The 14,372-nt window shown below is 42.1% G+C and overlaps 2 protein-coding genes across 3 annotated transcripts in view; both read right to left on the bottom strand.

The window, feature by feature from the left end:
- sptb (spectrin, beta, erythrocytic) overlaps positions 1-8,036 on the bottom strand; it is a 42,431-nt gene extending 34,395 nt beyond the window's left edge. Inside the window, exons 1-2 of one of the 2 annotated variants that reach the window (XM_085143957.1) lie at positions 7,504-8,036; positions 3,356-3,626 (exon numbers count right to left, since the gene is read on the bottom strand). In XM_085143957.1, coding sequence (XP_085000083.1) covers positions 3,356-3,503 — 148 coding nt within the window. In that variant the 5' untranslated portion in view covers positions 3,504-3,626; positions 7,504-8,036. Of the gene's footprint in view, positions 1-246; positions 3,627-7,503 lie in introns of those variants that run through there. The other variant, XM_085143956.1, reaches the window with a different exon arrangement.
- A 120-nt stretch (positions 8,037-8,156) lies between these two features.
- stard9 (StAR-related lipid transfer (START) domain containing 9) overlaps positions 8,157-14,372 on the bottom strand; it is a 40,413-nt gene continuing 34,197 nt past the window's right edge. Inside the window, exons 29-32 of the mRNA XM_085143955.1 lie at positions 14,094-14,296; positions 12,164-12,243; positions 11,644-11,802; positions 8,157-10,120 (exon numbers count right to left, since the gene is read on the bottom strand). Of these exons, the coding sequence (XP_085000081.1) occupies positions 10,019-10,120; positions 11,644-11,802; positions 12,164-12,243; positions 14,094-14,296 (544 nt within the window). The 3' untranslated portion in view covers positions 8,157-10,018. The remainder of the gene's footprint in view (positions 10,121-11,643; positions 11,803-12,163; positions 12,244-14,093; positions 14,297-14,372) is intronic.

Here is a 14,372-nt window from a genome sequence, read left to right on the forward strand (position 1 = left end):
TTTAATAAAATGGCAACTGCTATGGAAGTTTGCACTTACTTGCTGCTGCCTTTTTCCAGTTCTTACAACAGGATGACAAACTAGCCTTACACTTACACAACTCGCAGCTCGACCTCCCTGCCATCTCACCCAGGCCTAACAAGAAACCCAAGTTGGGTAAGTGAGGGGCATAATTGGAAAAGTGTCTGTGAGGCATAAGAGGGTGAACAAACACACACGCACAGCTCTGCCACCAGCACCCTGTACCTTGCAGCTGCCTGAAGCGCCCGTCCAGGATGGAGTTGAAGCAGATGTTAGAGGTGCTGTAACTCAGCCAGCGAGCTCGCTTCATACTCTTGGCCGAGGAGGAAGAGGAGGAGGACGAGAGGAGGAGGGGGGTGGGGGCAGGGGTAACATGGGGGCGAGAGGGCCGCTGATGTCTGGGAGTGCAGGAGGAGGACGAGGAAGAGGATGAGGAGAAAGGGGACAGCCCCGTGGGCGCCACGCCAAGCGGGACATGCAGGATGGTGCCGTTCTTTTCCGGGTGGTGCTCCGGCTGCTGCTGCTGCTTGCAGGTGCTTCCCCCTGATGACTTCCTGCTCTCGGGTCTCTGGGCCCTGTGGACCGGCGGCGTGCTCCTGCTCCGGCTGCTGCTCACGCTGACCCTCACAGGTGCTTCCTTTTCAGGTGGCATGTAAGAGCGACTGGAAGCCTCCCTGGCCCCTCCGCTGCTGCTCCGAATGGCTGTAATCTCCCTGCTGCTGGCCTTCACGCTGATCTTGACCTCTCTGAGCCGGGGTTGGCTTATAGGGGCAGTGCGCAGCAGGCACGGGCTGCTCATCTTGACCCCCAAACAACAACAACAGGAACACACACCGCCTCTGGAGCCAGCAGAGGAGCTTGGCACACCACGTCTCTCTTCTTCCCAGTCTCTTGGCTCTCTGTCCTCCTTTCCAGATCCCTCTCACGTTCACTCCTGCTCCCTCCCTCCCTCCTCTTCCTCCTTCCACTTTTTCACTCTCCTCACTGCTGCCGTGGTGATGCTCTGCCTCCACTCTCAGGCAACACCAGAGCTCAGGCAGCCTTCAGTTCAGATCTGAGTGGTTTCTCCAGCTCCAGCCGTGCATACATTATGTTTCAATACATCCACGTGTTCCCACAAACCCCCTCCTCCCCATAGACAAACACTCCCACAAAGTCGTGACATCGCTGAATGTTAACTGTACACATGGAGAGTTTTTTTTTTTTTTTTTGAGCCAATAAACCATCACGAAACTGAAGCGTATCTTAAAGAAACGCGTCTTTTCTAAGCCAAAGTAAGACGCAGTGTAAACTAGTGTATATTCAGTACGGCCTGTATGTTCTTTGATGGCTTGCTGAGAGCATATTTCTGAGCTCACAAGCTGTAAATCAGCAGCGGGTGTCATTCACAGCCTCTCTCATCTCTTGCTTCTCTTATCACTTTCCTCCCTCCTTCACTCTCTCTCTCTCTCTCTTTCTCTGACAGGAAACACTTATTGCATTACAGCAGCAGCACTCTAACACAACATCACCAGCACCCACACACAGAAGCCTTCATCACTTAAAGAGACAGCAGGAAAAGTAGTGCTTCTTTATAAACACAAAAAACAAAAAAAAACAACAAATATCCTGGAAAGGCGGGAAAAAAAACCATACTGGAAACCCAAAATAGGAGCCGGCATCAAACCTGAGGGATTTCTTTTGTCCAGAGTATCAAATATTGAAAACTACTAAGATATGGGAGTTACTGAATCTAAGTTCAAATCACAATTTTGGTACTGACATGTGCCTGTCGGCAAAAAAAAGATGGTTTTGATGAGAGGTTGATGTTCATCGGCAAAACTGCTACTTTAATTGTTGTTATCCAGCCCAGAATTTTACAGAGGATTTGCCTTCTGTGTTTGCCCATTTTCTGTTTTTTGTCTGGCGCCTTCACTGCTTGAAGCAAATGGTTGCAAAATTGTTTGTAAATTTTGTAAAAGGAGGAAATTGGGTTAGACTAATGAGCCGCAGCAGTGAGAGAAGCAGCATTAACATGATTGAACGTGATGACGGTAAAGCAGCTAAGTGACACCAGTCATCTGTGTCTGCAACATAATTCTCCCTAAAGCGGTTTTCCTTGTTGGTCGGTGAGCCCAGTTTTTCCACACTGGACTCAAATTGTATACCCGCCCCTAACGGCCTCACAGGAAACCATGCATTCATGCATAATATATATCACACAGAATGTAAGAGCCAGTGTGTGCTTACACAAAATCCAGTCACAAGTTGAAGTTGTCAACTTTTGTGTCAGTGATCAACTACATTGATCTGTATTGTTAAAGCCATTCTATTAAATATTTATTTTCTTATTATAGTGGGTCAGATTGCTAACTCTCCATTAGCCCTCAGTTTGCTGAGATAAAAGGATCCTTTTAAATGTCTTTAAGCATATTTTTTGCTTTTATATCCTGCAGATGTTTTGGTTCAGCCGCTGCTGCCTTTGTATGACCGCCAGAAGTAGTAAATATTGGACTTGTGTTGGTCAGGTGGATCCAAAGATGACACAGGGAAAAGCTAATGTTGCTCAGTGTCTGCTGGGTGTCATTGCCCACTAACAGGTTTGTCATTTAAACTGTATGTGGTGATGATGTGTTAAATACTAGTGTATTTGACAACATTTAACATTTAAAAAATGCTTTTGTTCAAAGTTCATTGAGGACTACGTTTCTGTGTCAACATCATTACAATCTCTTTAAATATCTTAAGTCCTTCCAGAAGTCTGAACTCCACAGAGATTAATTTGTGTCCTATCATCTCTCTTGTGCACCGACCATGGTGTTGACCCTCCATCACTCCCCTTTTGTGATTCGCTTCCTGCTACCACAGGAACACTGCTATTTAAAAACTCAGAGCAGCAGGCCCACAGGTGGGTCACAGCTTACCAGCTTAGCCAGAAATCCCAAAGATCTGTGCTATGGGAGCAAGAGAGACAGGGCAGCTGTCCAGATCGGTCAGACACTGGACATTCAGGGAATGTGCAAGTGATCCCAGTTATTTGCAGAGGGTGTGGAGAAGTGTCAGGGCTCAGCTGCTGGTTGGGTGTAACTGTTAGATTCATCCATACACAACCAACCCTGGAGAGTGCTAGCAAAAGCCGTGGACTAAACTCAAAGCTGACCTGCGGTGGGAGTTTTGTAATTTTTGTAACAGAAATCTGAGTGAAGGTTACAGTTTTATTCAACCCAACTAAAGTTAAACAGGTGCTCACCCTTTACAGCTCATCCTCTGTGCCCTTCTCTTTCGCTTTTAAAAAGACTGTCATCTCAAAAATCTGTCACCGAGGACGCAGCCTGTTTACTATGCAGGCACTCACCTGCGAGGGCCTTGATGCGCGAGCGCTCAAACAGCCTGGCAGAGCTGTTGTCATTGTCTAGTTCCTCATCAGAGAGGTCAAAGCGGGTGTTGATGTGGCTGTACTGCTGCGTGATCTCCACATTGTCAAAATCTGTGGTGGAAGTCATGGCGGCAGCCAGGGTGACGAGCGGGCGGGGGGACGGCTGGCGGTGTCCTCAGGTGGTCTGGGTGAAGAGGGAGATGAGCAGATGGAAAAAGCGGCAGGATGAACCGGGAATGCTGAAGGCGACCTGAAACAGAGGGCAAATACACAGAGCACGTCACATTATGATTGATTAGGATTATAATACAAGAATAACAGCTTTGGTCATTTCTAAACAAATGATCATTTATTCTCTGCCCCAATTATTTAAGTTAGAATGATTAATAGAAAAAAAATGACAAACTGTATGATTTACTTTCTTTAATATTTTCCGCAAATTGTTAGAATTTAGTGCTTTTACAGTTAATTGTATATCATTGGGCTGTTGGCTGCAAAATGTAACATTAATTTAGGGACAATATAAAGGCAGTTTTCCAATCTAATAGTCTAAAAATGTCAAAATATTATCTGCATCACAACCAGTGATGATATTTACAGTTAGTTGCCATCCAACTATTGATAAATTCTGCAGTTCATTTTTTTGGGAGGGGAGTTTAAGTTTCAATCTATACAAGGCTGTATCTATAACTGACACCAGAATTTAATTTGGGGCATTGGTGTGATATCAGCTGCAGTTTTAGGATATTTTTACACAAAAATCAAATGTATGGCAGCTTTGAAGCTGCCCACATGAGTTTCTATGCCCCCTCCTCACAGTCTCCATTTTGTACGTGTGACTTTGGTCAACTGTCACAGCGCAGTGTGTCTGTGTATTCTTCGTGTGGAATGGCGGGTTGAAGGGCAACCACTCAGATAGCTCTATCTGGGTGCAGCATAGCTCTCTTATCATGCCACACGGGGGAGGGGAACCCCTCTGTACAGCAGAAACATGACGAAACCGCCTTCTTTTGAATGATGCCGCTCACGTAGTTCGAAGTACGAACGTGTTCGTGTTTGCGTCTTTTTGTTGGTGAGAATAGTCATGTGAGCTGAAGTGAGGCGGGGAGTCTAACTTAGGTTAATACTCCATGAGATGAAGCATGGGGTACAGAACATGCCAAAATCCCCCTTTACAGCACAAATTAAGGGCGCGTGCATTTTGCTTTTACTAACATTAGAGCTTTAAATGATGGATTACAGATAAAGGCTATAATTTGTAATCTGATGATAATAATTGTAGTTTTTGATGTGATTCTAAAGTTCACTAAAAACAGTAGATGCACTCCATCTCTACTAGATTATCTTCACTACTGGCATTATGTTATTATAAGTGTAATACTTTTAATAGTTTACCTGCACAGTGCTCAGTATTTCATATGATATTCAGTACTTTGCATCTTTATAATTAGTTCAATATTACTTTAAAAGGTGGCAAACATATATATTAAAAAAAACTTAAAATGTCTCTACTGTAAGTATTTTATTTTACTAAATGTACTTTGACACAAATTACAAACTACAGAGGTTTGTTTGTTCAGTCCATTCAGAGAAGAGGCCCTCAGTGATGCGCAGTAATGGCATCCTACAGGTGTCCCTCCTCCTCCTGCTCAGTATCAGTCCTCAGCAGAGGGCTGTTATCAGCACAGGGATGCTCCACCCACCACTAGGGATCCCCTTATCACCTCGTGCACAACCTGGCCCGGCATGACTGCACGACGCACTTCTACTGCACAAACCCTCTCTAACACGGCCCACAAATTTATATTCACAAACTGTCACAAAGCTGTGAGAATCAAATCGTGTTTGGGGATTGACCGACTGCTCCATTTAGCAGCTGAACACAAATCCAAACATGTTTATACACGGTGATGCTGCAGTCAGTTCCATTTGGAGACATGCTGAACTCCTTATTATAGAAAGTCCAGTGAAAGAAAGGTCACAAGTTCTCTGCCTGCCACAGCACGTGTGTCTCAATAGCAAGGTGTCCTCTCGTGGTGTCCTTGAGTGAGAGGGAACACTCTAATCTACCTGCTTGCTCACAGAAGGTCACCCTGGAAAATGTTTTAAATATTTAAAAAATACAAATACACAGATGTACAGTTTGGTATGCATAAAAGGCATGTGTGCATTGCAGTTAAGTTCTGACGCCTCTACTAATAAAGCCTAATTTGATTCAATCTTGTTTTTTTGGCTGATTGTGGATAGATTTCTATCACCTACAGTAGATAAAGACCCCAGAACATGTTCCTGTTGTACATAAATCATTCTAGTGACTGCACGCTGTGAGTTGGTGGGTAAGAGGTGCTGGATAATCTCTCCAAAGCAGTAAAATGTCAAGAGGGATGATAAGAATGTCAGCTGGAATTCCTTCAGATCCCCACATGTTGCATGACCTGGGTGCGTGTAAGTATATGCAACATGAGCTTGGACTTTTGTGGAAACAGCTCTGCATATAATGCCAGCATAGGATCTTGGAAAAAATATTTAAAGATGTGAATGAAAGTTTTACCTTTATGCTTGGCCGAAATTAGTTGGTAACCTTCCTCTTACTGGACTTACTGGACCCCCTTTTTTAAATAGCAAAACTACACTGTGAACAAGTATGTCCAATGCAAACATCAAATCAGCACTTGAGTTGAATTACAACTCTGCAGACCATTTTTCCAGCTGTAAGTAAATGTTACGCTGGTGCTTGCTCTGCACTCTGAGCAGAACAAAACATTAGCTGGCCATGCATTATTCTGAGCAGCACAGAGTCAGATGGAGAGGATGAAATAAGAGATGGGTGTGGTCGAGATGTGTGACCTACAGTGTGTTCGTGAAACTGTAGCGGCAGGAGCAACTGGACTGAGGAGAGGTAGGCCTGCGGTCCAGCTGAGAGTAAATCTGAGACATAAACACCAAGCACTCAGAGATCAATATGGAGTAAAGAACAATTACTTGCTTTTTTTATATATAAGAATGAATACCGAAACCAAGAGTTGAAAGGATATCAATCCATGAAACATAAGCGAAAAGAAGAAGCTCATTTTTTGTGGTCAGTGTTGTTTGGACTTCAACAGCACTGAGTGTGATCCTGCAAGAGGTTAAGATGAATCGATAATAAACTATTCCTGGAGTGTGTTTACACTGAAGTCCCTGCCTGGCCAGACAGAGCCACACATGCTCACTTGTCCTTTTAAGGGGAATAAAGCTGAACTTTCTTTGAGCAGGAAATGTGCCATATCTTTGCCTTTCAAAGGGCAGCAGACTGCTTTCAATCAAAGGTGAAAAGGCTTTGCAAGGTGCTTTAACAAAGGGAAAACTAGCTCACATGCTACAGTGGAATGTTTTCAAGCTTTGGCAAACATAAGCGATGGAATGTAACGAAATACATATTTCTGGCGCTTTTCTTGGGTCACTTTTATAAAAAAAAAAAAATAACGACAGGCGTAAGAACCATGATGCAACTCCTAATATATTGGACGTGAAACTAATATGACATCAGTAGCATTAAAGTATTACCTACATTAAAGCACCGGTATTAATATGACAGGAAGCCCACTGGAGACACCTTCTGAGTACTTGTACTTCGGAAATGTCTAAGCACACGTTTCAGTAGCATTGTGCTCCTTTAAGTGACGGAAGTATACTTGAAGTATAGCAGACTACTTTTGAGCTAAGTGTTGCTTCTTTTAGATTGGTAAATTATCTGAATAGTTCCGCAATACCTTCTGGAAAGTGCATAGTTTTGTGCGCAATCGCGCGCAATGGCCTATTTCTGCGCAAATTTATAGACGCACGCCACCCTGGCTGTTTTACAGTAAAAGAAAAATTAATAACTTGGGAATTTGTATATAGTTTTATTAAAACAATGTTTAGCGGTTTTATCAGTGAATATTATAACAATGATAAATCATTCAGAGCTTTTACGTTATTATTAAACATGACAGCCCGGATCAACAGGTACTTTGGAGGAAACTTAACCAACAAACAACTGCGAACAGTAGTCTAAATAAATGAACACGGCTCCCATACTATTTGCACAAAGATCATTAATTTAATTTTGCAATAGCTCATTAGTTCTGCTTTCAGTTTACACTTACTTGCTTCTGGTTTTTCTTCTGTCCGAAAGTGTTTATCTTTAGTCTTCTTCCTGCCAGTAAACCAGTTATAATCCCATTGACTCAGTGGGGGTCCTGGTCAGAGCGCACAGAGGTCTCCACAGCTCGAGGTGGGCACAGTCCTACACTGGGGACTAGGGAAAGGGGCTGAAGGCGCCGCGCGCTCCACGGTCATTCCCGAAAGCCAGGCGAGTGACCCACCCTGCAGAGTTAAAAATAAAGTTGGCGCATCCAGTACATGATCTCTGCGCGCAGGGGACGGACATTCCTGACAAGGGCTGGTGACTCTAAATGGCAGAGACACTTCTGATGTCCTATGCAACGCCTCCTACCCCCACCTCAGTGCACTCCACCCCGCCCAGAAAGGGCTCTAATCGCGCACACGGCAACCACCCACCTACCTATCGAGACCCTTTCAGAAATGTCACCTCCAAGGCAGAGAAGAGAGGCCAGGACATGGAGAGTGGACACACCTGTGTGATGAAGTCAGAGTCAGAAGAAATGACATCAAAAAAGGAATAAAGCTCATTTGGAAACCATTTAAGCGATATAACTGCACCGATATAATCTTATTAGAAACTTCATTAAAGATATAGTGCAACACCATGTTTCTAACCCAGAAGCACTCGGAGAAATATGTTTGTTTGTTTTTTTAATATCACCTTTCAGTACAACAATATCCAAAAAGAAGTTCAGTCAGCACTAAAGGTAAATGTTCTGCTTGCTACATACAAGGTAACTAAAACTGAACACACAAGAGGTTTTGATGCAACAGTTTGTGTCATAAAAAACAAAACTTATTTGAAAAATGGCTAATAACAACTTATTAGCAACAAGAAGTATGGCGCTTATAATAAAATACATACATATCACACCAGAAAAACATAAATATATATATTTCTTAAGAAATAAAAATATGCTATAAAAAAAACAAGAAAGTATTACAAACAGCTGTATGGAGGTTTGCTTCACTGACAATATTAAAATTGCAATCTGTAAGTCAAAATCTTGAGTTAGGCATCTCAAAATTCTGACAAGTTAAAATCTTGCAATTAATTTTTCCTGCTAAAGTTTTGTTTTCCTTCAACCTTCCATACAGCTCCTACTGCATTTTTCACTTGTCTCTTTTTCTTTGGTGCCTCAGGGAACAGGTTTAGTTGAACTTTACTTTCAGAGTCAACATTGTCTTTTAATGACTCCACATAACATGGCTTCATATCCAAATACACAAGACCCGGATTGTCTGAGAGCAGTCTGGCCTTTTCTCATCTTAGTTAAAAGAACTGTACACATTAAAACAACAACCTTTTTACAATCCTCTTCAATTTTACTAAATGCAGAAAAGGTTTTGTGCAAGCAGCCACAAACACAGCACTCCGAAGAACAGCTACATAACACATTCAACAGCATTTCAAACAGAAGGCAAGAGAAACTAAATAAATAACAGGCTTCAGAAACAAGTGGGAGGGGAAGACCTTAAAAGCTCACCTCATGCAGAATCGGGGTACTGAAAACTATGAGAGCTTAACCCTGGAGCTGGATAATAGTCTCATCAACACGTTGCATGTTTGACATGAGGGCACGAACCATCATGTTCTGGTTCAAAACTGATCTGCCCTCATGCCCTTAAGAGTTGATAATAGTCAAAAGGTTCCCAACTTTCCTCTTCCTTGTTTTGCTACAAAACTTTTTTTCCCCTCGTGTTTTTCTGCAGTGAGCTGATTAACATTTTCAGCTACAAAACAACTCCTTACCATTCCTCCAGGTTGGCCTACATGGTGCTACTATATAATACAGTATATAGCTTACATATCTTTCTTTTCCATTTTTGAGAATTGCTAAGAGATATTTGAAATTCATATTCTGCTGAATTAATCTTATTGAATATGTGAGGAAATGCTGTAGGCACACAAATGTAGCGGGAAAAGGACTAAAGAGAAGTTAGTGAAGTTTTGTTCTGTCTATCACTACACTGTTTTTTTTTTTTTTATTGTGCATGTGCGAGGAAGCAGTCAAAGATGTACACTGGTGGATTTAAAACATTAACAGAACTGGCTGCATCTGTCAGTCAACATATAAAAGAAAGTAAACAGACGAAAATGTCACTGAGGAGGTAAAATGCCTGCTATTTATCAGGGGGATATAAGATTTAGAGGGGAAACTTAAGTGGTCTCAACCTGAAAGCACCTAAAAGCAACTGGCAATAACTACAATGCCAAGTCATTCAATTAAAAACATCTAATCTTTGGTAAAACAGTCTTGAAAATCATCATGTGCATGTACAAATATAGAAAAACACCAATATTTTACAAAAATACCTTCATTAAGAAAAAAAAAGCTGCTTCAACTTTGTGTCTGGATATAAAATGTAACAGTGCCCTTAAAAAAAATCAAGTAAATAACATTTCAGGTGCAAATTCAAAAGACAGACCGACTCCGTGACGGAGAGGATCTAAGTGCTCGCTGCTAATGATGCGTCTTTGCACGTCCCGTCGATTTACGAAGAAAGGAAAACATCAAGATCGGCGATGACGGCTGCCTGTCGTCTGGCAACAGCGTTCACGAGACGGTGAGGAAAAGATGGAGTTCCTAGGTCCAGCTGAAAATAAACAGAAGAGGAAACGGAGATAACAAATGACATCCATGTAGTACAGCCTGCAAATTACACTCACCAGACACTTTGTTAGGTGCACCTTGCTAATTCTGAGCTGGACCCCATTTTCTTTGTGGAAAGAGTCAACAAGGTACTGAAAACATTCTTCAGAGATTTTTGGTTCACATTGACATGAGGGCCACGCCTCACACAGTTGCTGCAGATTTGTTAGCTGCACATCCAGTGAAGCAGCCATTAGAAGATGGGGACACACTGCGATCATAAAGGGATTGATACAATCGGTACCAAGGCCTGAAGTGCGTCAAGGAAATATTCCCCACACCATTACACCACCAGCCCAAACCACTGATACAGAGCAGGATGGATTCATGTTTTCATGTTGTTTACACCAACACCACCTGAATATTACAGCAGAAAACGAGATCCAAACCTGGCAACATTTTTTCATGTTTCTACGGCCCAAAGTTGGTAAATCTGTGTGAATTGTAGCCTCACTTTCCTGTTCTTAGCTGAGAGAAGAGGCACCTGTTGTGGTCTTTTGCTGCTGTACACCAGAGATGCTCTTCTGCATACCTTGGCTGCCTAAAGTGGTTATATTTGAGTTACTGTTGCCTTCCTGTCAGCTTCTGGCCACTCTCCTCTGACCTCTGGCATCAACAAGGGATTTTCACCCAGAGAACTGTTTGGACCATTCTCTGTAAACTCTTGAGATGGTTGTCTGGGAAAATTCCAGTAGATCAGCAGTTTCTGAAATACTCAAAACAGCCTGTCAGGCACCAACAACCACGGCATGTTTAAAGTCACTTAAATAACCTTTATTCTCCATCCGTTTGTAGTTCACATACCTAAATGCACTGAGTTGCTGCGATGCGATTGGCTGATTAGATATTTGCATAAATGAGTAGTTAAATAGGTATACCTAATAAAATGTCCAGTGAGCAAGTTACTCAAACACAGCAAATATGAAAATACAATTACGTTTTCATTATAAAGATGGACTCTGAGTGAAGTCTTTGTCTGTGCTGTATCAGCTGCTCCTGTGGTAAACTTGGTGGAAGGTGAAAAAAAAGCTTCTACTCCATGAAACTAATTTCCCTAATAGTGATAGGCCTGCCAGTGGAGAGCCATAAAGTCATCCTGCTGTTTAGATCAGCACAATCAGCCTCAATAATCAGCTCGAAAGACTGATTTACTGGAGGTTAAAATGCATAGACTTCAACTCTGCTACCCTTCTGGTGGTTGTATTGCAATACACACAACTGCTCTATTAAGTATATCGAAATCTAAAAGTAATATAGTGGAATATAGAAGTAATTCACTGAAAGTGTCTTTTAGGTATTTTGGCCTTTAAACTGCAGCCTCCAAAATGACCACAAAAAAAGAAACCGAACATAATAACCTTCACAAACCTTAACCTTGCTTTATGTGACCGCATTACTTTTGCACCCAATGAAATAGGGAGTGATGCATGAGAGCCTGTGGATGTATTTCTGGCAAGCATATTTTACCTGTAGCAGGTAGATGACTCTGGTTACTTCCTTTTCATTACGTCTAACTGGTTGCAAGATCCAGCAACTGGGCAACATCTCCCCACGGATGGCGTCCACGCTGGGCCGAGGGAGAGACTCCTCAAACACAGACTGCATTGCCAGCACGTGCAGGCCACCCTGCGGCAGAGAAAACAATATCAATAAAACAGGTGCCGCACTCTTTTGATCAGCCGGGAGGCAAGTGTACACCGACACCAACAACCAACAGCTGACACGATTTCCTCCACACCCACTGCCTCTGAGTCAGAGTGTTGTTTATGCTCGGTGACTTCTAAGCATGAGTAGTATCTAAATAGCATGTTTAACATTTTGTGGATGAGGAACATGCTGTTAAATTGCTGTTTGCACTACAATGTAATCTGGATTTTTCTTTGTCAAGCTAACGCGTGCAAATGCTGCACATACTCCCTGAGCCTTACACAAGAGAGATGAACAGTAATCATGCGCGTCGGCTGGTTAATGTTGAAGCTGTGCTCACCTGTTTGGACTGTGAGCTGATGCAGCAGAAATCTCGCGGCTGGCTGAGGTGACAGGTGGACGAATCTGTGAGAATGTAAACTAAACAAAAATGGAGAGATACGTGAAAATGATCAAGTATATTCGATACAAACCTGGAAATAAAACAACTGGGGCAATGTAATAAAAGCCCAATACTGGAAATAGATTTACTACTATAGAAACAGACAAACCAAACAGCTCCTGTGCAAGGATTTTATTTGCAGTGTGATGTTTGAGCACAAGGCTCTTTCTCAGACTTTCATGAATACACTAACGAGCCTACTCATAATCTTCACAACAAACCACACATGACATATCTCGCCTTTTTCAGACTTCCATCAGTTAAAAGGTAATAAAAATAATACTTAAAAAAATAAGGGCCTGCACAATTATCACAGGTTAAACCCCGCCAGCTAAATTGCAGGAATATCAATCTGTGAAGTGAAAGTGACAGCAAGTGCACTCCTGGTGTTCTCCTCTTATGCTTCCTGGCTGATTTCCCTCTAGTTTTCCTTTTTCCTAGTGACTGGTAGCATGAGACGGTACCTGCAGCCCCCACATGGCTTTGATAGCTTTGATGTGTCTCCTATAACGGTCTCAGGAGTGTGGAAGAGCATTAGGCCTTTACACGAGGACCTGGATCAACAAAGCAACAGGACTAGTATCTGCTCCTTTGTGTAAGGAACAGGAGGAGCAATGCCAGAGCCCTCCAACGAGCCACTTGTGCATGTTTATGCCCCAAACTGTCAGAAACGGACATCACGAGGACATGACAACCGTTCATGACACCTGTGCTTACAGCCCAGTACCGTGCATATCTATAGGCAATCGCCAGAGAATACCAGAACTGGCACCGGCACCCCCTGAGCACATATATTTTGATTATCTTCTTAGTTGTATTTCTTCCTTAAAATATTATGAGAAAGAGTGGAAAGACACACAGCAAAGGGCCTCGTGTTGGACTCAATTCGGGCCGCTGCATCTTTATCTTCAATTCTCTATGTATATTTTAGTGTCTGACATACTCTTACTTGTTCTTTGTGATTGTGTATGCTGTACAAAAATCAATAAATACAATATTTAAAAAACAAAGTCACATATAAAGAAAAACTACACTATAAACAGATCATGTACCTTCAAGTACTTTCTACTACGTCTTTTAATTATCCAGCACCAATTCTGTTTAATACTGGGATACTAGACTGGTAGAAAGAAAGTTCACTAAATAAAATGTCATATTCACGATACAGTGACTTGATACTTTAGTTTAAAGTCTACATGCTTGCATAAAAAACAAAAATTGTACAAAGAATGAAAACTTGGAGAACAAGAGGCCAGCAGAAGTAAAAAAGGCCTCGTGGTGGGCTGCAGGTATTAAATGAAAACACACTGCAGGTGTGAGGATGGAGCTGGCCGCGTAATAAAACAAACTTGGCAGTGATGAATGAGACTGTGCTGAACCACGCTGTAGTACAGATAGTTAATGGATGCAGATGCGTTCGCTGAGAAGAATTTGCAGGCTCTATTAACTGCGTCGCACAAAATATAAATAGTTTTGCTGTCAAGATAAAAGTGTAAATATTTTATTTTATTTTTAAGATTTGCTTTTTAGCAAAAGCACAAAGGTTTTTGCAAGGTAAACGGATTGCACAAGGTCACCTTACACAACCATAATTCATCAGTTTTTCTTTCTGAGCAATGACGTTTAAGCAGTGTTTTAGTTTCTGAACTCTCTCGGAAAATAAGCATCTTACTTTTTAAGATGATGTTTTAACTACTAGCATTATAACAAATGAATGGATAGAGAGGAATGAAGTTTCAAGAAATCTCCTTAAAATTGTGATATTCAGGATAACTCAAGATTAAATATACTGTCATTAAAACTGCTGCCTATGAGGATGTTGGCTCACCAAGCTGAGTGCTGTCATCTAGTGGTCGTGTCCACACTGAGCGGACTGACTGATTGTACATGTGGCTCTTGGACAGCTGGGAGATTAGGTTCCACAGGCTATCCAGCGGTCTGTCCAGCTCCCCAGCTCCCAGGAAACCGTGGACAGATGGGCAGGAAGAGGGTTTGTAGTATGCCTGAATTCCCCGTTCATCTCCTTGGTAACTGGGTAAAGATAGACAAAGTTCATTTTCTAATAGCACATAAATGATTTTTGTGATGCAAATTGTCTACTTGCTCA

The sequence above is a fragment of the Neolamprologus multifasciatus genome, chromosome 19 (assembly GCF_963576455.1).
Source record: "Neolamprologus multifasciatus chromosome 19, fNeoMul1.2, whole genome shotgun sequence".
In the NCBI taxonomy this organism is placed as follows: domain Eukaryota; kingdom Metazoa; phylum Chordata; class Actinopteri; order Cichliformes; family Cichlidae; genus Neolamprologus; species Neolamprologus multifasciatus.